This window comes from Grampus griseus (assembly GCF_964374135.1).
Source record: "Grampus griseus genome assembly, chromosome: 3".
Lineage (NCBI taxonomy): Eukaryota > Metazoa > Chordata > Mammalia > Artiodactyla > Delphinidae > Grampus > Grampus griseus.
The window spans coordinates 61,162,187-61,187,481 of NC_139019.1; the positions used below are offsets into that span (position 1 = coordinate 61,162,187).

At 37.5% G+C, this 25,295-nt stretch overlaps 1 protein-coding gene across 6 annotated transcripts in view; it reads right to left on the reverse strand.

Moving 5' to 3' along the window:
• Positions 1–10,178: 10,178 nt before the first annotated feature.
• AP3B1 (adaptor related protein complex 3 subunit beta 1) overlaps positions 10,179–25,295 on the reverse strand; it is a 283,649-nt gene continuing 268,532 nt past the window's right edge. For 4 of the 6 annotated variants that reach the window (XM_082651961.1, XM_082651959.1, XM_082651960.1 and 1 more), the window contains exons 26-27: positions 22,002–22,140; positions 10,179–10,896 (exon numbers count right to left, since the gene is read on the reverse strand). In XM_082651961.1, the coding sequence (XP_082508087.1) occupies positions 10,743–10,896; positions 22,002–22,140 (293 nt within the window). In that variant the 3' untranslated portion in view covers positions 10,179–10,742. Of the gene's footprint in view, positions 10,897–22,001; positions 22,141–23,995; positions 24,069–25,295 lie in introns of those variants that run through there. The other 2 variants (XR_014296557.1, XM_082651963.1) reach the window with 2 other exon arrangements.

The window sequence follows — 25,295 nt, forward strand, 5'->3', positions numbered from 1 at the left end:
TCACCAGAGGAACACCCACCTGAAGGGAAAAGATGCGCACCTTGCAAATGCAGAAGTAGCTAGAGTGTGTGGAGGGACCTTGGAGTAACCTCAGCCTGAACATCTCCGTGCCTGATTTTGATTGCTTCTTGCTGCCACGTCTGTAGAGCATAAGAGAGAGTTGAAAATAACTGGCAAATCCAAGTGCATAAAAAATCCAATCTTTGAAATGTTTATTCAAGTGCTTTTTAATTAATATGTATATTCACAAAAGTAAATGAGGCTACCTTTAAATTAGTTTGAATGCCCGAGACTGAATAAAATAGACTCTACATTCGAGTCTTACAGATAATACTACATTTTTTTTTTCTGGAGAAAAACAAGAAACCTGATTCCTTCGTATAGGATATTTCTTCGTAAGACCTAGATATTCCTATTTAAATGCCAATAAAATAAAGATAGTCATGGGCAGAGAAATTGTGGGGTTTTGAAAATAATTTATTCATAAAAGAATAGAAGTCCTTGATGACTTGCTGCATTTGAAATAAGTAGCTCTCAAGACTGCTAAACGCTTGAACCTACGTCTTAGAGATAATTTTCTTAAAAAGTAAAACAAAAAGAAAAAGCCCCTACCGATGCAGTTTCTTTCTAGGTCAATGGTTTTGCTTTATTCACATGTCTGGGTGAGGCTGGCGAGTGCGACCTGCCAACGGAAGCCACTGGACTTGACACATTTCAGTGTCAGCTGTGGGATTCCTGCCTTAAATCTGTCAGGATGGCCCTGTGGCCACTTCTGCAAAAACCCTTGGGGACAAAATTTATTGTTATACCTCAATAGCTTTTTGTTCACCTCCAAAATAGGGGTCTGGGGTCATACTAACGATTGTGGAGAGACAAAATGCTCTCTCTATATTTTATTAAACAGATCTCTTAATAATTAATCAAATGTGAAAATTATTTTCCATCACTCTGACACTAAGGCTAAAGCCCTGGGATTTTTGTTCTCAGCCTGTTTCTGTTCCTTTTAAATTTGCCCTCGGTGGAGTCCCTCAGCTCCAAAGCAAGTGAGTAGAGAAAGCCCAATTTACCACCTGGCTTTTTAAACCATTATCACCTCTCTGGGCTTCTATTGGTGAAGGGTTGGGGGGCTTTGTAGGCTGTCAGATAAACACCTGAGAAAATCTGCTCTCGGATCGCCCAAGTCCACAGAGGGGCCAAGATACCACAGATAGGAACAACTCCGTGGATGTCCACCACGTGCCAGACCGTAGCATGGTGCCTCTCCTAGGGACAGAAAGACACGGCTCCTTCTCTCAAAGAGTTTCTGTGTTTCAGGGAAAAAATAGCTTGGTAAAGTGAGAGCTACCCTGTTCATCTCCGGCTGGGGTAAGAAGAGAACGCTGCACTGCTGAGGTATGAGCCCTGAGCTCCATTTCCAGGCATCCAGCAGTGGGGCTGGCACCATTTTCAGCCTCCACCCAGACCGGTTTAGAAGATGGGTGGTGTCTCAGGGCCCGAGTCACTGATAGATTAATACCAGATAAGGGACACTGCCAGGGAAATGCACAGCAAGCAGTTCTTCTGACCTTTCCTTACTAAAAGGTCAGAGAGAAATCAGAACTGGTCTTTCATTGCTGCCTTCATCTAGGAACATTCCATCTGAACGTAGAAGACGTGAGTCTTGCTAACATAGGACTAGGTGGTGTATTTGGGGGTGGAGGGGAGGGATAAGGATTTGGGCTCATACTAGGAGAGGGGGCTCTTGGGAGTGTGTGCGAGGTATGTGTGTGAATATGTGTGTAAGAGTGTGTGTGTGCACAACTAGGTAATGTGAAAGCCAAGTGGGCAACAGGAGCAGGTGAGAAAGTACAGAAGAGAAATGGCTGCTTGGCAGCAGCGTCAATATCCTCCCTCTGAGCACTAATTACGTTATTAAGCAAACAGACCAACACAGGGTCTGAGGGACGGAAACATGTATTTAGGATCCAGTCACTCTCCGCTTGGCCGTAAATACTCATGCGCGGTACACAGTTCTTTCCAGCAAGTGACTATTAGTCAGTTTCCTTAACTTCTCTTTAATTTACTAAGCTTGAGAAAGAGGAGTGTTGTTTTCCATGCCAGCCACTCTTGGAGAAGTCAGGTTCTCTACTTCAGTGCCGCAAGCTTTATCAGGTGTTTCTGAGAGTGGTGGCCAGAGCAGCACTGTCTCCCCAGAGGACACGCAGGAATCAGGAGGCATAGGAAATGGGCTCTGAGAGCGACAGCGTGCATCTTTCTGGGCTGCAAACAGCAGGCACTTGCTAATTTGACCTTTGCGACGCACAAGAACCCCAATCTCCTTTGATCTAGCTAAATCCAGCCTAAAGAGGTGGATGCAAACACAGGACTGGAAGAAACCAGGAACAACATGGAAAGGATTTGTATGCGTTGCGAATAAATCTGTTTTTTAGAAAAGTCTAAGAGGGGCTTGCAGAAGGAAATCTGCAGCAGGCTGAGCCAGCCGGGTGAATGGCAGAGAGAATAGAGGCTATTTGAATACTGATGTGGCCCTCACTTTCTTCCATTTCCATTAATGACATGCTCATCAAGGGCAAACAATGGGACCGGCTGCCGGCGCCTGTCACAGTGTGTGGGTGCTGGGATGCCAGGCTGTCATCCCCGGGCTGCATTTAGAGACCTGCACACTAATAAGAAGTGCTCTGTGCCGTCAATGCAGACAGGTGCTTCCGCGGCTGGGACATGCTCCATTCCCTTCCCCCTGAAACCCTCCTCTCCCAGCCCCCCTGACAGACACCATGAAATGCACAAATTAACAGCCCCATCATGTTGGGCTGCTGCTGCCTGCGGTGAAAGCAGAAAATCAAGTTGTCACCCAGGGTGCAGTGATAAAGCCACAGACTCATTTCTCTGTTGGTGCCCTGTAATAGCAAATGCCAGACAGCTGGATAGATGGGAGGCTTTAGATTAAGGCCTTGATGCGCTCTGGCCAGAGAATTAGTCGTTGCTGTTTCCATGTGGATGTTCTGTTCAAAACAAACATCTGGAGAAAGCAAAGTTTCCTAGAGCAGAAATGCCCTTTGCTTTCTTCTGGAATCAAAGAACACGGCCAAAAGAGAGTGGAGTTTCCTTTCCAAAAAACCCCATAAGATTTCAACTCTAAATTTGCTTGCGACTTTACCAAGGACTTAGAGCTATGTGAAGGTTAAGTTAGTCAAGTGTCGATGCCACGACCAATCTTAACGCAGAGAACAGTTCATGGGTCCACAGAGCCTGGAGCTACTGACACCCCATCCAGCAAGTCCTCCTCCTGCTGATGAAAAGGACTTTCTTCAGAATTTTAAAGAACCCCTCGAGCAGTGCTACACATCTTCATAGACTGAAGCTGCTTCTCGTGAAATAACAGATACAAACAGCCCTGCCCTCTGGGCACCATGGCCAGCTGGCTCTAAGCGTCTAGTGGTCCGGCCAGCCTGGGCTGACAGGGCCAAGAGCACACAGGCAAGAAATGGAGGGGCCTGAGCCCTTCAGACTCCAAGGAGTTTAATGACATAATGGCCAGAGAACTTCAACATAAAACAGGAAGAGCAACTAACGAAACTTACAACATAAAACCCCCCTCCTGTCATTTTTATAGTAACAGTAAAACACTTTATTGAATTTATGAGCTACCTAATGACTATGAAGAATGTAACTTGAATTAGAACCAACTCGGAAGTATAATATCAACTATAAACCCTTTTCTGTTACCCCATCCCTTCAGCTTTTTCGGTTCTCTTCCTTTTAACCAAGGGACATTGCCTTCCTCTGACTTTTGCCAGAGACAGAGTTCACAACTTGTTAATAAATCTTGACTTCCTCCTCAGCTCCTCAGCTGACAAGCCTTCAGGGGTAAGACATTCTCCGGGGCGACCATTCCCTTTCAAAGCCTCAGAGCCGTTAAAATGCATCTTAGCAAAGAAACCAGTTCGTCTTTTCTTTGCATAAAGCCTGTTAAATCGAGAGGGTCTCTGGAGACATATATCAGGTATTTCAATATCTGTAACTCCACATTGTAATAGCCTTTCCTAAATAGAAACTATAATCCCTCAGAAGTTTATGAAAAGGGTCCTCAGCCAGGGACTTGGCGTGTGGGTCAAGTTCCTAGTGCCGGGATGGGGGAACGCAGATCACTGAGCTAAGCGGAGTGCTAGGCTGTGTTTTCTGTTTCCATTTCACTCCTTAAGTCTTTCTGTTCCCCAGGGCTTTTCTGGAGGGGTAATAAAATAAAATGGGTGAAACAAAGCCATAAGCCAGTTAAGTCTGAAAGACATGTCATCTCATCTAAAAGGAAGAAACGGACCATTTCCACGCCTAAGGCTGACAGCAACGCCTGAGCTGGCAATAGCGCTATTCCATTTGATTTATAGAATAATGGGGTGACAAATGATGACAAAAATAAACTTTTACTGCACCGAACTGCTCCTGTGTTTATGAAATTTGGCCAAGTAGTGAAATCTTTTATCTGCAAGTTGTAACATGAGTAGGAGCGAGCGATTATGGTGTGGTAATGGTAATCCAGCTATGGAGGCTGAGTCAGTTGGAAATGGATTGAGGTAAAATAACTACCGCACCATGATAAATGTGAACAGCGCTTTGCTGACAGATGATCTAACAGGTGTTCATAACAACTATATAAGAGGATTTATTTATGACCAGCCACAGCTGCAGCACTGTAAATCAACTCCAGCAGCTGTACACCGCTGAAACCAAGTCCCTGATGGAGGACCCGTACAAGAGCCCAAAGAACACAATTCACTCCAGAATCTTAATCATCAAATAACATTTTTTTAGGCAATTACACCACAGCACAGAAATCATAATTACTTTCAATTAGAAAACAGAGCTGCCCATGACTTTTTTTTACAAAATATTTTTATTTAGGCCTTACGGTTTTGATGAGGCCTGAGCAACATGGAGGCTCTGGGGTCCAGGAGAGAGCACCCTTGGTGACGGCGACTTTGGTGTGACGCCAGTAAGAGGCCCTCTTACGGCGGCTTCATTTTTGAAGGCTCAAAAAAGCAAACCTTCGGTGGGGAGGATGCTTATTTTTTTTTTCCCCCAAACTTCTGTATTAGCCTTCCCTCGGCAGCACGTTTGAGCTCACACCTTACCCTAAGTTTATTACAAAAGGGAATAAGCATATAATGGTGAACTCTTTAGAAAGAGGGGTTTACGTTTAGGTGAGGGGCCCACCTACTTACAACCTATCTTAACTACCTTGCAAAGGCAGAATTTAACCTTTTTCTTTTTGTAGGTCATGGTCTTAACAATTCCTCACTGTTACCCATAGAGATGGCTGACCCTACTGTGAAACAAGAGTCCTCATTCACATCCTATTGATTTAAAAAAAAAAGTTCGTTCTTACATGGTTTGAGAAGATGCTCTTCTAGAGGGGAAAAAAGAATCAGAATCTTGGTTGGGGTACAGGTTGAGAGAGCTGATCTCCCTTCCCTCCCTCCCTCCCTCCCATATTCTGATTCCTTCCCCTTGGTACCCACTACACCACCCCCACCAGTTAATGAGAAGGGTGGGTTCTAGGCACCTCTGTAGCATGCGCAGTCTGTATTCGTGTCAGTCTCTGTAGGGCGCGGTCAGCTAACTGCCACGCAGCAGGAAGCTGAAGCAAGCTGAGTCATCCTTCCTGTGGCCACTGCGCTTGCGCTAAGTATACTAATGAGGTTTTAAAGTAGCGACCTATCCGATGCTGGCTCACAAGTCGCACCATCAGCGAAAGCCAATCACAGAGCGACACATGTTCTTAATCCCTATATAAGCAGACTGCTATAGGATTGCGGGGTCTTCCTTCCATCTTTTCTTTAACCAAGCTGTGCTCCAATAAAGTGTGATACGAGAAGAATCTTGCGTGTGGCGACTCGTCATTCTGCTGGTCGGAGGCGGCTCGCCGCAAGTCTCCTCTGACATGAATGAGCCCAGAATTATCTACTGGTTAGGTTTTCTAAATATCTCTAGGTCTCAGAATTAAGATTCTTTTACATTTAAGCCTGATCTCTGGCCCTCTAGGTTGTAAATGAGAAACCAGTGTCTCAGAATGTCACTGAAGACAGGTTTAGTCCATTGTAATAAGTCCCCATTTGAGTTGAGGGTTTGGGGTCTTCAGCGTGCATAACGAACCAGCTAGGAATTACGTGTTCATGTGACTATGTACATAAAACTGGCTCCAGAGAAAGACAAACATGAGGGGAGATTAGGAATTTTAGCATCACTTCAACTCAAAATCACTTAACCAGGAAAGAGATACCAATGGAACTTAATATTCTTTAGCTACGTTTAAGTCTGAAAAGACTCATTTTGGAACCTGCAATGGCACAGGAAACAATCCCCAAGGAAATATCTAAAACTGACCTACAAGCAGGAGACTACAACCAACCAACAAAGCCTGTTTCTGCTGATCTCTAGCTCGACGGTTCCTACCTTTCTTCCTGCCTCTGTGCGGTTCACAAGCTCAGCATGGCCCCATCCCTAACATCTCGGTCCTTCATTTCTTCTTTAAACTGCTGCAGACCACTGAGGTGGAGGCTTGAGGAGTGGCTCCAGGAGACAGAGACTTTGTGACAGGGGCAAGAGGAGAAATGAGGGCAAGGAAAGGAAGGGGACACTTCACTTCTTGGTGTGTTGTGGCCAATGCTGCTTTCCGTACAAAGGTATTTTAAAAGATTCTAAGATACAGCCTCAGCTGAGAACAACGTATTCTCCCTTCTCTCACTCCTGGAAACACTTTTCTAAATACTGCCCCACTTTTAAGAGCTAGCTTCATTGCCTTAGTCAAACCTTCTCAGATCCCTCTAGCCCAGGGATCCCTTCTTCCCCTAAACCCAATAGCTCTTACTGGTGGCAATTTGACAGCCATGCCACTGCTTTACAATCTTTCCCAGAAACCATTTCAGCTTCCAAACAGTGGTGTCCCAAGTTTCTTGGTCAAGTGATCATGTGGACTCCAACACGTTTTAGATTTTAAACATTTTGCACATTATTTACAAAAAACAGTTACATACAGTGGTCACCTTTCCAGGTCAGATCTTAAAATTCTGCTTACTCATAACAGTTGAAAAGTGGTAGAAAAAACCAAAGAGTAATGTTACCAAAATAGGAGGAGAGTAAAGCACTCATTTAATTGTATCAGATGCTCTTTGCTGGGAAGTCATATAAAGAAAGGAGGTAGAGTCTGTTAAGACTCAGAAAAGAATCTTCTGGTCCATCAAAGGGCATATTTTCCTATTAAACACAATTATACCATTCATCTAATACAACAACACTATCACAAACTTGATTTTTTTGTTTCTCTGAACTCTTGAGAGTGAAAGTGATCATGAAAACTTCCTGAGGTAACTGGCCAAGTTGGAAGGTAGGTGGGAAGGACAAAGATTAAAAAAAAATAAGCAAGCACATGGTGGGAAAGTAATTGTCTTTCAGTTAACTGACCTCCTGTTGATGGAGGAACAAAGCGTGCACCCTGTCTGGTCGGGTCATCTGGGAGAGGAGAGACGAGGACATGGGCTCAGCAGGCCTCTGGGGCTGACTCGGCACCTGGAGTGAGCAGGGGTCGGGGAGGAGTTGAGCCTGTATTAGTACGTAAGCGAGATTTGTTTACAAACTAGGGCTCCCTAACTTAGCCAAGTCCACACTGCCATGTCTTCATTTATGGCCAACTGGACTATAGGTTTCTTGGGGGACAGAGCACATCTTCTGTTTTCCCACATCCCTGACAAGGGTTACTGCAGTTTGTCATGCTCCACGGTGGACGCGGTCTTTAAATAGAAAGGTGATAGTAAGGCTCTGTTAATTTTCTGTTATAACATACGGCTTTTTATTCCTCCCCTCCCATTATGCAAAAGAGTTTTCCCCCTTTAAACAAAGTTTTCTATAAGGTCAGAGAGATTACAGAGAAGGAACAAAGAAGGTGAAAGATCTTAGGTTCTCCTTTAGCTGTTCCAACTTTTTTCAAGCCTCCCTTTGTTATTTGTCATTCTGGATTCTTGTCTTCTCTAATGTTAACATTAACAATTTTTAAAAAATATCTTTTAAAAACATTTTATTTACTTTTGGCTGAGTTGGGTCTTGTTGCTGGGCGCAGGCTTTCTCTGGTTGCAGCGAGCGGGGGCTACTTTTCGTTGCGGGGCACAGGGCTTCTCCTTGCGGTGGCTTCTCTTGTTGCGGAGTATGGGCTCTAGGCGTGCGGGCTTCAGTAGTTGCAGCATGCGGGCCCTAGAGCACGTGGGCTTCAGTAGTTGTGGTGCATGGGCTTAGCTGCTCCGCAGCATGTGGGATCTTCCCAGACCAGGGCTCGAACCCGTGTCCCCTGCCTTGGCAGGTGGATTCTTAACAACTGGGTCACCAGGGAAGTCCCAACATTTAAAATTTTAACCACAGAAACACAAGTTACAAGGGCAAACTTTTCATAAGCTTACTATAAAGTTATTCAAATGTTTGCAAATAGTTATTGGGAAGGGCAAGTATCCGGTCTTTTAATTTGATCAGTTCATTATTATAGTCTTTTCAGAATAAAAACATTCTCCTTTTCTTATAATAAAGCAGATGTATTGTGATACCAAAAATGAGGCTGTCTGAAATATACTATGAGAGCCATTCTTCAAGATTGGTGTACATATAATGTCCCATTAAGTGGGCATTAAAATGAAAAACTATAGCTGGAATTAAGAATGCAACATTGACTAACCTGACTCAATGGAACAATTTAAAAGATAATCATGGATTATGATAATGTTAAAGGAAAACATGAGGCCAGGAGCTCTGAATCACTGTACCAAAGAAAGGTAAAAAACAACAAAAAAACCCTAAACCTTAAACTTAGGACTATGGTCATTTCTCTAATTTCACTTATGGGAAAAAATATTTTAATGATAATAAGCTACTGATATTCAAGTGGTTTCAACTGTTAGCATACCACAACATATTAATTTAATATACATTTTAAATCTAAAAATTAGCAGTCAAAATTACTATCTTATTCAAAGGTAAAATCCTACTGAAATTTTCTTAGTTTTAAAAAACAGACAAATGCGTGATCTATTTTCAAAGATGAGTGCCCCAATTTAAGGAAAATAAAAATCTCTACATCACAACATGCATTTCCCCCTCTGCTTTGATGACAGTAAGTCCAAATACGTTTTTCAGAAAATAAGTATTTAGCCTGTCAAATTCTTTACAGTGTTTCAAAAAGTTAATTGACTTAAAAATCCGAAGTTGTAAAGCCCTAAGAAATAGGGTTAATAATGGAAATGCCAAAGGGCTGCAATTACAGAGGTGCTTCTTGGCGTGAGTACTATCCCAGTATGCGTTTCTCCAGAGTGAAGGAGAACATGTGCCTGCCTCAGTAATACCTCCTGCAGAGTAACTGCTGCATTTCAGGAGCAGGAAATTTTAACAAGCTTGTTTGCTCTCTCCAGCTCACAAACTTAAAAATCTAAATAATTTTTACAGCCCGAATGTTCCGAGAATGATTTTTCTGTTTTTCTTTACTCGTTATATATGTTCTACAATGTTTCAATCAATGTACCTTTCTTTTTTACTTTCAAAAAATCATTATGTGGCTCTATACAAAGGGAACTGTCTTAGAGCCTATTATTAGCTTGTATCAGAAAGGTAAATACAATTTCAACTTTTAAAAGTATTAGGAAGAAGTTTTCTGATTATAGAGCAATCAATAAAAACAGTACCTTGCCTAAGTTAGCAATAAAATACTCTAGGGCAAAGTGCTAAAATGTTGATCATATAACTAGTTTTTAAGATTTCTATCATTTAGTTTATATTAGTTAGTTTCCAAAGGCATCAGTCAGTCCATCAAAGTTGGGCATCGAGATTTGTAAAGAAACAATGAGTTTCAAAGAATTTCTTCAGTAGTTGTAATAGGCCTTGTAATCAGATCTCTACTAAGAGATCAAAATTGTACATAAAGAGACATGAAGATTTTTATTTTTGTTATTAAACATATCAACTTTTTTCTTGAAGTTAACTATGACATAAGTAGAAAATCTACCTGGTTTGAAAGTAGTTTTTCTTTCACTAACTAAACCCCATTGTTTCTCTGCATTATATAACACTCAAAATATTTATTTTAAGGAAACCTCAGCATATGAACTTACGGATTATAAACAATTTCTCATTAAAAATGCAAAGACAAATGTTATTCAGGTGCTAGTTTATTTACCTTATTATTCAGAGATAATTTCATGATGACCAGTTACAACACCAGGAAATTCATAGAACAAAATTTTACAGACAAATCGTTGCTTTTGAATTTAATTCTAAAAAAGTATGCTATCCCATTTTCACATACCAAGCTGAGAGGCCATTTATACTATTTCTAGGCTAATTTTTGCTTCCTGCGAGAGGGAAGATGATTTACAATGAACTTTAAGTATCTAATTCATGTCCATCATTGTTGAAAAAGAGAAGGGAGCCGAGAAGGCCAGGAGTAGCAGGACAGAGAAAATGCCACATGGATTTAGGAGTTGGGATCACTGACAGTAAAATATATGTTCTTTGGTTAGCAAAGCGAAAAGGGGGAAAGTACTGCATACATGATAGATACACGCTAGCATTCTAAAGCAGGAGACAAGAATGTCCAGAGTGTATTCTTCCCCCACTGCCAGATGGAAGGGCTATTATTATAAATGAAAGGCAGCAGTAGTGGATGCCAGGCACTTTTGTTGTGTGCCAGATTCTGAAGTCCAGATGTGAGCAGGTTACCCCTGGGACAGGACAGGCTTCAGCTCCCGCAGCAGAAGAGAACCAATCACAGTTTTCTCAGTGTTTATGATAAGCTGGGCTGTAGAGTCTTCCTTCAGTTCCACCGTGACTAGCATCAATGACCCACTGTGCACAGTTTTAGCTGCAAACCTGGAAGAAAAAAAAAAAAAAGAGAGAGAGAGAGACCTTTTATCATGAGGGGAAAGAAGGAGACAGCATACATTCAAATAGGTTTAAAATAACTCGTTTTTTTCTCAATAATTTATTACAGGTTCCCTACTGCCAGAAACCCAAAGCCAAGCATTCTTCTGAAAAATCAATAAACTGCCCAGCACCATGCTTACCACAAGCAGGTAATTTCAGTGTATCTTTGGAACAGAACAGAAAAAGGAATTCTATTTTACTTATTAGTTTGACCAATAGACGCATGTGAATAATTCTCTATTACTACATATTTGGGAATCATTTATTCATTTGATATTTAACATTTCACCATGCATAGTGCCATTTAAAATAAACCACTCTATTTTTATCTTTAAAACATGTTAAGAAAAAGGTACCTTTCTCAAAGAGCTTGAACTTTTAATTCCTCATCTGAAAATGATTATGCAAGACATTAATTTTGTGTGCATTATAAACTCTTCATAAGTTTCAATGAATTCAGACATGTTCAATATTCAGCTTCAATCTCTAATGTTGATGACATGTAACAGAATCACGTGAGAGCCAAGTGCAACACCCTGCTCCCTCCGCTTGTATTTTTTTTAACGTTCATAACGTTAGATCTTCTTTCTGCTTTAGAATGTAAAAGAGGAAACTTGAGGTCTAAGGCTCCATTACTAAATTCCGAGACACGAAGAACCTACTAATTACATGAAATTAAAAGCAAAACTAGCCTTTTAAGCACTGCAATTGACTGCAAAGCCGTTGGAGGCACAATGAACTTCTGTCAATCCTGCTAATTCATTCTGCCTGCACAGTTGAGCCCCAGAGACGGGAAGAGGGTGGTCCCCTCCTAGGCCTCCATTTTCCACGTAGAGCATGTTCCACACTTTTGGGGGGACGGGGTGGGGGACGGGGTTTGCTTGCAGGGATGACTGGAGAAAAACAAAGTTGCTGCGCATGAGCTTTTGAAAACACTAGCAAGTGTAGAGCAGGTCTGTGACCTGCTGTGACCCCACTCTGCAGGGCTGATCCCCTTTCCCCTTTCTGGAGGACACGTGTCTGAATCTGAGCCATCTGCCTCAATCTGCGCAACATCTTCAGCCACAATGGCACCCAGTTAGCCCTGACAGCAGCTCACAATACATAAAAATCAGACTGCTGCGCTGACAGCGCGCTGTGGCCTATTCAAGAGCCAACCAACTGGTCAGTGTCTCATGTCTGACAATTAGCATGGGCCTTGCACAGAGCCCACGGCGTCCTCGGGGATCTGTTTAATTACCATCAACATAAAAGAGGGAGTTTATCAGGAGACACTCAGAAAAACTTCACTCCTGACTTAATTAAAATATTAGCCACTTAAGCAGGAAGCAGATTCTCTTTAAATGAAAAGTAATTTTTTTGAGTTTTTTTAAAAAAATGACATCAAAATCCCATAACATATTAGATTCTTTCTTTTTCTTTTCTTTTTTTTTTTGTGTGTGGGGACCTAACAAGCCATTTTTGGCCTAAATCGAATCATGAAAATCAATTTTCCAACAATAATTAGAATAATGCATCAAAAGCAAGACAAATATGCTAATTTTACTAAGATGAACATATTATCAACACTTTTAAGTCGTGTTTTAAAATGTTAGTTAATGGGTGGTAGACAAAGTGTGTTAGAAACCTTCGTAGACATTTATTTGTGTACTCGCTCCAAACATGCTGAAGACTTGTAAGGAATCTGATAGAGCAGTTTTTCCACTGAGAGAAGCAACTATAAGTAGAGCCAGTTTAGGAACAGAAATCATACCAATGTTTTTAAAGAGGTTTTATAAAGCTCTGGACATACATACCCATTTGCTCTTTTGACGCCCATACACGAGATTAGGAACTAGGCAACTCAGCTGCCTCTTTGAGAGAACACAAGATCACCAGCCCTGAAATGACCTCTCTTTTCTATCACCCCTTGCAGGTTTCTGCATTTCTTTTGTCCAAATTTTCGAGGTTCTTCTGCTTCATAGGAGAGCCCTGTTTCTGTATTTCTGTTAAACCATGTCACCAGATGATAGATACTAGGTGGCTCTATTGTCTCACCCATTTATGCAACTTTCCCCACAGATGTGGTCATCACCAAATCTTCATTCAACAAATATTTCAGCAGAGGTCCCTATTTCTGACAGGGTTATCATTATGTCAATGATAGTCTTTATTTAACTTAACACTTTTGCCTTGGGAACACGGAGAAGAAGACTGTGTCTGAAAAGGAACGCAAAAGTTCCTACTGACTGTTGACTGTCAGGGTTGCACAGCCCCAAAGCACATTTTATCTCTTTTCTATTAAAACTTAGGGTTGATGTTACAATAATATAAACTCAGCAGAGATAAATGTCAATTTTGATGTCAGTATGTTTACAGAGATTAAAACTAGTGTCTTGTACCTGTTTTAAAAATCCTAATACCACAAAATGCTCAATACTGGAAAGAATAGGGGCACATAAGAGGCATTTGCTTACACTGCAGTGGAAACACGCTAAGCAAATCATCCTAGCAATAAAATCTGTTACCTGGTGTGAAAGCTACTGCCTTTTAACTAGGTCTGTATGTTCTAATGGGCACAAATGATAGAAGCAATGTTTTAAAGCAGAAGACCAGAAGATCAGATGTTCTGACATTCTCATTTCACAGTTCAAAAAGGATGTATTTAATTGGAACACAGCATGATTACAATTGGTTTGTTTTGGTCCATGAAAGCAGAAGCCACCCCCTCCCCCCAAAATTTATTAATCATTTAACTTCCAAACAGGCTATTTAAAAGATAGTTTAAAAGATAGTTATGGAAAGAGTACTAGTTGGTAAATAACAAATAGCTAGCTTTGGGATGTAAGAAACACTGATTATAAAGACAGCTTGGGTCAAATACCTGCATATTAAATTTAATGGCAGACATAAGCACCTTTGTACTTGGCCTCAAACTAAGATCACACTGACAATTTTTTTTCCAGAAAATCTGTGAAGTTTTTGATCACTGTAATGATAATAGCAGCTATCATTTATTAAATGCTGTGTGCACTGGGTACTAAGTACTTCACTTGCATTACTTCATTTGATTCTGAGTCAGATCAATCTGTAGGTGAGGAAACTGAGGCCCAAAGATGTTGAGAAACTCGCTCAGGGACATATAGCTAGTGAATGGTTGAGCAGGAATTTGAACCCAACCTTTCTGATTCTAGATCACACACATTCTCTTAATACATGCAAAATGCCCTCTTAATATTTGTTTTTTAACTGTCAACAGGTAAATTAAGGTTTTTCTTATTTACCTAATATGCATATAATCTATTATTGTTCCAGAAACTTTAAGAAGGAAGATTTTTCTCTTCAAAAGTTGTGTACCTGATTTGTAATATTCTGTAATTCAAAGCATCTTGACTTGATGCTTTGCCACAACACATTTTAAAGTTCTGCCTTTAAAGATTAAAAAAAATAAACAAACATTCCCCACCCCCACTCCTTCAAAAGAGACACCAGCAATGAAAAATACAAAACGTTGAATGGAGCTGTAATGTAGGGAGGGACGACTGGGAGACCAACCAACCTCAAACACCAGTAACACCACAGATGAGAACAAATAAGTGGATGACAGTTACAGATGTATTGCCTATGTAAGATGGGCTCCATGTTATTAAAAGGATACCAGCTAGGTATTTTTCATTTTCATCCTACCACCAAGCACTCACTGTTTCTAATCACCAACTGAGAAGGTAAAACTGTTTGGATATATTTGTATTTCCTCTTGTTAAATGTCTTTTTGTCTATTGTCTCTAACAACTGACATTTAATCTTTGAAGTCCATAAGAATTCCTAAGATTTAAAGAAAAAGATGAAATAAGGTGGTTGCCAAACCTAAATCAAAGTATGTACTACTCTTCTAAAAAAGTTAACTTGTTTTAACTACTGACAAAATTATGAGAACAGGTCAAATAACGACAATGAATTTGAACAAATATATTATTTACGATGCACGGACTTACTCCTTCATGCACTTAAACCATACTTCTTTTAGATTTGTAGGAAAATGCCTATGGACCTTAAATGCTCTTTGTTGGAAGGAAAAGAATCCTACAACTCAACTGTTTTAATAACTGAAATGCTGATAGAACAACATGAATTAAAAAATATTTAGCTGAGAGGCTGCATCAATCTCCAGGGTATTCAGAAACATAAAACTTTTTTACGCAGAATCATATTTGCTACACTTAATGCAACAGCTCAAAGACATGCTTTTTCTTCTCTTGGATAGTCTTCCTGGTTTCTGATTTTTCTATTCTGAGTTCAATTTTCTTGTGTTTTCTGTTCTACTGGTTACCAGGAGCTGTGACAATGGCCCACTCAGGCTAAAACTTTTTTTTTTCCCACTCTGTACATGAAGCCTTCAATTACTGTCTGCTGAAGCAGACAGAATCCTATTAGTAAGAAAGACGATCACAAGATGCAGTGCCCTGCCCTAGCTATATAAAAATAATTAGTCCAAAGTTGACAAATGTGTAATGAAGTCGCACAATGACTATACGTAAGAAATACTGGTTTGAATAAGCCTCCTAACATTGAATACCAAAGCATGTTGATTTGGAGTATTATTTTCCAAAGGATTTAAAATGATAAATCCTTATAATTTTGAGTTAATATAGTATAACATTTTCAAAAGGCAGAGAATTTGTAAGTTGTAAAAAAAATCCCATTTCGTTGACTATAAAAGTGTATTTTGAAGTTAAGCTCATTACACTATTGAATTAACATTAAGAAAATATTTACATGTGGTTCAAGTTTAGAGAATTTATCCAAAGCAATGTATTTTTCCCTATTATTTTTAAAAAAGCCAGCAATATTGTAGTGTTTTCCTTTAACATTCTGATTAGAATAGTTAAAACAAAAAATAAACTACCATCAGAATTTAGGACTCTCTATTTTCTATTCTAATCTTTAGAATTGGTATAAAAAGTGATTCCCTACACTATCTTGTCAACGATGCATTCTCTTTATACAGGAAAGCTAAGAAAATCTAAGTGCACTTTCTCAAAGGAGATACGAAACATTCCAGTTATTCCAGAGCATTTTTGGTTTGTCTGTTTGGTGCGGGTGGGGTGGGATAGGACTTAACAGAAAACCAGAGAGTAAAACAAATAAATTCTTACCCCATTCTCTTTGATTCCTTATAAAATTGTCAACCCAGAAGGAAAATCATCAAGAATACCTTTCTTTCATTTTTACATGAAAACATTTATATATTCCTATTTGTAAAATTGTTGCATTGTAGAATATTACTTCACAAACAGTGGAATTAAATAAAATTTAAATATACAATGTTTTAAAGCAAAAATCAACTGCAGTTTGGTTATTTCTGAAATATCCAAATATGCCGCCTTCTGTGTAAAAATTAGAGGTCCACATTTGCTTTTCAATGAATTGCTGCTCAGAGCCTGCAGAGATCAAAGCAGTCAGATAAAAAAGCAGTGCTGCCCTCTAGTGGACAACCACCAATGTGAGAAAAACTCTGATCACGAAATAGGTTCCACAAATCTTAGTCCTGGTTTGAGATGCCAATTTGTTTTTTGTCTGTTTATTTGTTTGTTTTTTTTTTTTGGCTGTGACACGTGGCTTGTGGGGATCTTAGTTCCCTGACCAGGGATTGAACCCCGGGCCCTCTGCAGTGAAAGTGCCAAGTCCTAACCACTGGACATTCTCTCCAATTTGTCATATTATAGAAAAGACCGAAGCCTGGCATCTTTATATTAACAACTGTTTGTACAAACTTTTGTTTTAAGACAGATGAAGTATGGTGACTATAGTATCAGGCTTATAAAATTAGGGCACCAAGCCATCAAATGTCATTCTTATCCATTATGGTCCTTCAAAATGACCCAGTATTTAAATATTCCATAGTTATCAGGGGAAAAGAAATAAAACAACTAGCAAACAAAAACAATAACCCAAAGGTTGATCAACCTAAGAACCAAAAAAAGGAAAATATCAAAGACTCCCACCAAGAAGTAACTATGTCATTCATGTTTCTAACCCCAGCAGCAACAAAATCTGTCACAAAGGTCTTCAAAAAATATTGAATGAAGGAGTTACACAATATAGATGTTTTAGGATAGAAACAATGGTATATACCAGTATTTCCCCTATTAATAACCATAAACATGTATACAACAGTGATTCACTGGATGAGTTTAAGGACTAGAAATGAAATAAGTTGTTCTTTACAACTACTTTAAGTAAAAAAAAATTTATTTTAATCCTAAAACAATAACGGTCTTTAAATGTGTTGATAAATTAAAAAGTTGGCTACTAGGTTGCCATGGATTCACAGTTCCATTCACAACACCTGATTTTTCTAATAGTTAAGGACCTAAGTAACAACAGTAAAACAACATTTATTCTGTAAGGATTGTAATTATTCACAGGTTGTATATGTTCAAAATTTGCAAATTAAAAAAGTGACAGGATAAACAAAATCCAAACCATAGATTACGATATACAGGGGGAAAAAAAGAACGTAAGTACTGAATACAAGTTAATGAAAGCTGTCCTAAGGTCTTACTGAATAAGGTAAGAACTAAAATAGAATCGTGGCAGAGACATGGCTTTCTGTTTTCACTCAAATATCACCCCTTATAAGGTCAATTTGTTGTTCACGAAAGGGAAAAATAAGTTTGTTGTATGACAACTGTTTTTAACAATACTACTGTATATGAATGTCAGAATTCCTGAAACTGGGTTAAAATGTAAAATGTTGAGACTGCTGAAAGGCAAACTTTTACTTATGGTCTAAGACTGTTTCAGAGCTACCACTGTAATGTGCTACTCTAGTTAACAAAAGACTTTCTTGGCTGGAACACACTGGATAAAAAGAAGAAAAACCTAAATCAAACATCTTGTTTACTGATGTTCCTGAATGACTAACCTGTAAAAAAGAAACATAAACACAGAAAAATATATTTTAGAACATGCCATGTGGCTAGCATTAACTATGAACTTTTGGAACACTTATCTGCAACCACTTGGAATACTGGGTCCTGCCCCAGCAGTCCTGAATCTGAGTTTTTGGGTGTGGGTCCCAGGAATCTGAGTTTTACACAAACTCGCACATAGTTCTTTTATACAGAACAACGTTAGAGATTTTGAAGGTATAGAATTTTTGGCTTCTGCATTTTGGTCATTTTTATTCATTAGTTTATCAGAGGACAAGCAATGTAATTAAAGCAAATGCACCTCAGTTTCTACACTATTGAATACGAATCTCCTTCATAAACACTTAATTTCTTTTTTGGAGGGACACACGAAATTTTTTCTGGCCCGGGATAAACCTAGGATTTCCAATGCTAGTCTCTCTAACCTCCCCTAAAACACATAAAATCTTCACCTTTTAACTTTTCCGTCTATTCATATACTGGTTTACTGTTGTTCATTCTGCCCTTTGTATATACTCTATTAATATTGTTTTAAATAACGTGTTTCAAGACTTTCACAGTGTCTCACATTCTTATATGTGAGTATCTAACATAGGACATGAAGATGTTCGGCTATATATTTAATAAATGCTTTTTATGATTTTTTTGATTCTGACTTCTCTATTACCCCTTATCATGTGGTAACTGTAATTTGGAAAACAGCAGATTGGCACAATGACCATAACTCTGTAGATCTCAATAAGATGGCTTTGTTCTCAAAGAGCAGCTTTTTCAACCAGTAAGTACATACCACAGAAATGAAGATAAAATTAAGTCTTTCAATAGTATACTGGCTGGCTTTCTGATGCTATGGTTCATTTAGAAAATCAAAACTAAATGTCACATAATCTGAAAGTAGTTCTACTTTCTCAACTGATCTTTGAAACCGGTTAACTACGCTGAAAATGCTCCTGGTTTTTGAATTGAATTTCATAAAACTTGTGCTCCTTTAATTGACTTTTTCTTAATGGCGGTATTTGCTGCTAATGTGTTAGGAACCATTTTCTCTTACGTATTCAATTAAAATTTCTACTTTATACTGTTACACACTTCTACATATTAATGAAGATTCACTTTTTCTTAGCTAATTCTTATGTTAAATACTTTTTAACTTGGTATTTAATGTAAAAAATATTCAAATTGTAAAGAGTAGTAGGAATATATTATCCTAAAACTAGACAATGGGAACTTAATTCATTGAATGGTCAGAAAGAATATTCTAATGCTAATTAAAAAGTCCTCTCAGAAATGAAAGATCCTGAAAAATTAAATAGAACATAGGTAGGCCAGCCAAGAATAACTTATTGTACTGAAAATTTTAATTTCTTAAAATACTAATGGTCAAAATGCTTTTCAAGCTTATTGTTTTTTTATTAAAAATGATTACCATTAATAAATACAATAATGGTTTTGGTCCTATTTTTCATAAACTCAAAAAAGCAACTACCACAGAAGAATAGAGAAGTCATTCAAAAATCTCATAGAGATTTCAGTTTTATTACTAACAATTAAATCATATAAAGGCTTAGATATATAAACTCATTCATCCCACAGGGTAATCCCCTACTGAACACTGTCAAAAACATTAATACAATTCAATAAAGTGGTAAACTGTTAATTTTTGTTATTATAAACAGTAATTGCTATTTCATTTTAAATGAAATTAAGAAAGCTATTGGTACAGACTGTACTACCAACTGTTTATTTCAGTTTTAACTTACTGAGCATAAAAGAATGGCAAAAAATGTTACATTTGTGGGATAGTAATTTTTGTCAATATCTGTATGAAAACTACAAATAACTCTAGGTATTTATTGGAAGGCTTCTAAAATTTAAGACATTATTATAGCCATACCTTACTATAAAAGAAGCAAATGTAAAACATTTTCAATAAGTACAATGAGACTTGTGAGGCAGGTTAAGATAGCACAGCCTATTTAGAATTATATATAGGCATTTTATTCACTTTTGGCTCATTTTATTCACTTCCGGCTCCTCCACCAAGTTACAGAGCCAAATACCAGGCCACTGTGATAAGGCTGGACTGGAAAAGTGTCAACACATTGCAGAAGTGTATGAGGACCATGGCCATTAAGTATAAGTGCAAACTCTGCACTCCAAAGGCAGATAGAAATGGTTCCTAGCTGTGTGTCTCCCCTGCACTGGTATGGATAATTGAGAATTGACTGTAACTTAATCCTGTGAACAGGCATTAAGTTCTAAACCACCAAGACAAGTTATAGGCAAACTTTATGCTTTAATAAGAATTATACAACTGTGCTAAGTGTCTTACTTAGTTTTTTTCCCAATAGGAAAATGGCTTTCATATCAGTTGGTTTTGAGAAGGTAATCTGGCTATTTTCTTCTAAGAAACAAAAACCTGGAACACTGTCATTGCTTTCAGAAAAGTTAAAAACCCGCATACAAAGCAAAACAAAAACTTAATTAGAAGTTCCAACATAAACAAGGGTTACCCTATGTTGTTTTGTCTACTACAAAGGAACATATTAAAATAAGAATGAAGTATTGCTGGATACTAGATGTGTCAGGTAAAATTTCATACAGCATAAGCTAAAAGTTAAAGTTGATATACAATATTTTGGTGTTTTAGTAATTTCAATAATTCAAAGGATCCATAAATAAAACAGAACAACTTCTGCTGAAGAAAATCACTCAGGAAAGTGAAAAGAAGTCTTTAAAGCAGAAAACAAAACAAGGAAGACTTAGAACCAAAAATTTTTACTAAAAGCCTTCTTTTTGTTCATTTTTCCCCTATTGACCAACACTAACTGACAGATAAGGTGTATATTTGCATGGCGGTACCAATATGATGACCTTATATCCATTTTATTATTTTATCACCACCCTATGTGAGATACATAGGGCTTATCAAAAATTAAGACATGGAAGCATCAGATCTCTTGAGCAACTTACTTAAGGACCTCCTCTTCGCAAAAAAAAAAAAAAAAAAAAAAAAAAGGCACAAGGCAAATTTGATTTTTGACTAGTACATGCAGTTTTCATTCTGTCATGATTAGTAGATGAAGTTAGGCAACTCTGTAATGGCAGATCAAGACTTGAACTCAGCTCTTCTGATGTCAAGTCCAATGTTCTTCCATAGATAACAGAATTTCATTTCAATCACCTTCTTTCCCTGCCATCAATTTCCAAACAGATGAGGTACTTAAAGCCCATAAGGAGAAGTTATAAAGCCCAATAATGGCAGAACTGAGTCTAAAAAAATCCATATCACCCACAGAACTCTTTATATGCGGCCTCTCTTGCCCCTGTATTAATTTAAAAATACATTTTTAAAGGGTTGAAGGCGTTCTCTTTGATTTTCAATTTATTTCCTAAATGTAATGGTGGAAGTATGCCATTGGCAGTAGAATGGCAGAGGAATTAAAAGATAGTTTGCAATGAATTCCTTTAAACTCACAGAGGACTAAGTAACAACTGCATGTTTATTTAAGGAGTAATTATTTTACTTTCATTTCAAGCCACTAGCATTCATAAGGATACAAAGAAGGCACATACTAATCACATTTTCTGTTACCTTTAAGGACAAATAACGTGGACCTCATGTTTTAGATGGTTGGTGGTGAAGATATTTCCTGGCCTAAGACACAGAAGCTGCATTTGGCCCCATGTTGGTTGTCTAGCAGCTCCTTATTACTGGAAGCAGCCTTAGGGAATTGCTGTCAAAAGGAAATCTATACCCAAACGTCCCCCTTTTCAAGTAAAAAAGTCCAAATCCATTGCTTTATAAAACAGTTCTTCCTGGAATTCACTGAATCTGGTGAAATAAGAAATTCTCAGCCATATCTCACACAAGGTACCTTTACAAATCACCAAGCTACTATAAAATGCAGGTATACTATCTGTATCTTTCAGGAAAGCCCACATCTGTGTACTAAGGATTGTATGAAATAGGGAAGAGGGCCTTAATCCAAACCAATCAATCAAATGTATCATCATAAAAAAGGAGGGGCACATATATGTTTAGCGGTTTTTATTTTCAAGGAAAATTATGAATTGAAAAGTATAGATTTATACATGTAGACAAGTTATCTCCACATCACGTGTCAGTGAACCTACCTGTGTATATTATCTTGGCCAGAAGGGACTACACCTACGTTGGCTACGTTTACAACCTTCTGAAGGATCACAGAGGAAGTGAAATTCTGCGGTGCAGCAATAATTACAGTAGAAGTTTCATTCATTCCCGTTAGCATTCCTGTAAGAGCAAAAGGCGGCTCCCTTTTACTAATTTCTTTATGAAAATTACATTAAACAATTTAAAATTCATAGCCAAAATTTAAAAACTTTTTAAGAGAAGAAATACCACTTCAGAATGTAATTTACAAGATAATTTTCATAAAATTAAAATGAACTGCAACTGATTAAAAAATTTTTTTAAATCCTCGTTTGTGTTGAAAAATGTGTAAAAATGCAGTCAAACATCACTCTTAATAACCTGATTTTAAATACTAAGATTGATAAAAGCATAGAATCACAAAGATAAAATTCCAATTTCACTCCCTTTAAAATATACACAATTAATTTGGGCTTTATAAACTATTAAGGTTTTACTTTTTAGGAGTTTGGTTTTTTTCCCTTCTCCTTTTCATTCAAAGATCTCTCTTACCAAATGCTGCTTCAGAACAAATCAAAGTGTTTCTGGAATAACTAGAAACACTATATTGTTTCTATATTGTTTCTATATTGGTCTCAATATAATGGATCAAAGTTATCTCAACAGTGACTGAAAGTCACCGAACAGTTACGTGGTTCTAAAACATAGACAAGTATCTAAGCTACACTTAGTGATAACAGTATTTGCCTAGTAAGTGGAACTATGGTTACTGACAAAAACAACTGAAATTTCTGAAGCAAAAACATTTGAACACAAAGGAAACAATGTAAATTGGAAAAACTTAAATCCCAGAGACATTTCAAATAATATTTAAGAAAGAAACTAAGTTAAGCAAAATCATGAACAAAAACCATATAGAATTAACACAAGGCATGCCATTAATATCAGAATCTTATGTACAAATGTTCAAAGGACAAATTCAATAACATATCAAACTCTTGGAACAAATACTGAAATTAGTTACCCGGTTAAAAAAAACCAAAATAGTTATAATAAATGCCATCTATCTGGATCTGTGATGTAAGTCATTGACTCCTAACGGTATCTACTAAAAATGATTATCTTTTGAGACATATGATATGTGTACAATAGTTTATAAAATTTATGAAAATGGTAAAAGCTGATTTTATGTTTTCAAAAGGCCCTCCACCTTTAGGATTATGTATTTAATTTTGTTATTTATTGCAAGTACAACAGAAACATTTTAAAACCCCTATGATTTAGCAGCATGAAGACTAAAGCCTAACACTGTAAAAAGACTTACTTAGCTTTTAACAAAGAACAGTTTTTACTAACCACTTTCAAACTCGGGGACACTATGTTCTGTCTTAGACTGTATAACTTCAATATTAGGCAAAAGCTTTAAAAACCACACAAGCAAACACTGCTTTTAAGTAAAGCACAGTGGCTGCTGACATAACACTGCTGAGAGATGTGTGTACTCATTTAGGATTTAAACCTTCTCCATTAAGCTCTATTGAAGAGCAACTTCTGAATAAATGAATGCAACTATGTTTATGTTAAAAGCCTGTTTCCCTCCGCCTGTAATTAAAGGAAATGTTGTACAAAGCCAGTACTTTTGTCAAGCTCCTGTAAATGGAAAGATGGATAGCACTCAGAGAAGTGAATGCATTGCTTCATATTTAACCTTAACACTCTTGTCATTAATGGTTTGTCTAACTTGGTCTATAAGAGACAAGGTATTGCTCCACTGAAGTAAAATTAAAAAAAATCAACTAAACCATGCTTTTCAGAACAGAAGATTCATTATCGCCAGCTAATGTATTGGCATAAAGCAAAGTAACATGCTATCAAGTAAGGCACACATTCAATCTGCCTTCCCACCCCCCTTTATTTTTAACTCATGCTGTTTTATTGTTATAGGCAATTTGTACCACTCAGCATGACAGTGTAAACTGAATCAAGATTAATTTACATGCAAAAGAACACTTAGGAGAGCAGCATGGTAAGCAAATGTATTGTCTCGATTGCTGAGGTGGAAAAAGAACCTGGAAAGAAAAAAAGGTGCTCTAATTAAGGGGCATCAAATATGATTGCCTGCGGTGGTTAAGGGCCAGAAAATAGTGAATGTCTGGCCATTTAAAGAATTAGCATCTTGCTAGCTAGCAACCCAGAAGATGGAGGTATAAATCATAATGAAATTAAGTAGCCATTCTAGGTTTCTTAAACCAGAGATTTTTTCTAAATGAAAATATATCAGGTATTCTTAAATTAACGAGAAAGAAAAATATGCCAAGATATCATTAAAAGTTTCTTCTACAAAAACAGACTTCAAATACTATACAGCCTGCTCATGCATAATAAAGGTAAAGTTACTGGAGAAATATTTTAAAATTCTCAGATACAGAATTTGTTGCTTCATTAGAATTTACCTAATTTTGGTGAGGCACTGGACAGCACTTAATTTAGGTTAATCAGCTGTAATTAACTGCTAAAATGTAAATAAAATAAGAAAAGATTTTTAAAATTTCTTGTAAGTTTTAGATTTCCAATTTAATTCATAAGAAGAGGAAATTTGGAATAAGCAGTTGGCTTGGGTCTCTTACAATTAAAACTGCTTCAAGAAACGCAATTACAGTTTTAAAAGTAAAACAGAGATCCTATTGATAGTACTGAAATCATCCCAGAGCTAGATCATGAACTAACTTCGCAAGGCTCAAAACTCATAATAATGAAAAAAATATGGCTTCTGGTTAAGGCTCATAATATGAATACTCTGGATAACTTCAAAATATACAATAAACCAATCTTTTGTTTAGTACTTTGACTACCAACCTTATAAAAATGCATGTTTGGTCATGGAACTCTAAATGCAACAACTGAGAAAAAGTGATAGAGCAGGCTGTATATTAGGAATAAAACATTTCCGTTTAAAAAATATTAATCTAATATGTACAACCTGTTAGAAGTATTCTTATTTAATATTATATACACTTTTCAAATATGCACATCTGTATAAAAATAGAACCATATTTCTCATGTTTTTAATTATAATTTCTTCAGTTAAATCCCAGTTAATACATTTAATACATTTCTTGAGTCTTGAAATATATGCCCTGTGTAACGAGATATTAAGTGTGTAAATTCATTTTATTTAAAGTAGAAAAACAAGTTAAAGCTAGCATGTAATGATGCACGCAGACATTTCTTAAATTTATTGGCATTTTAACTTCCCGAAGTTTGCACTGATAAAATCTGAGGAAAGTGATTTTTAT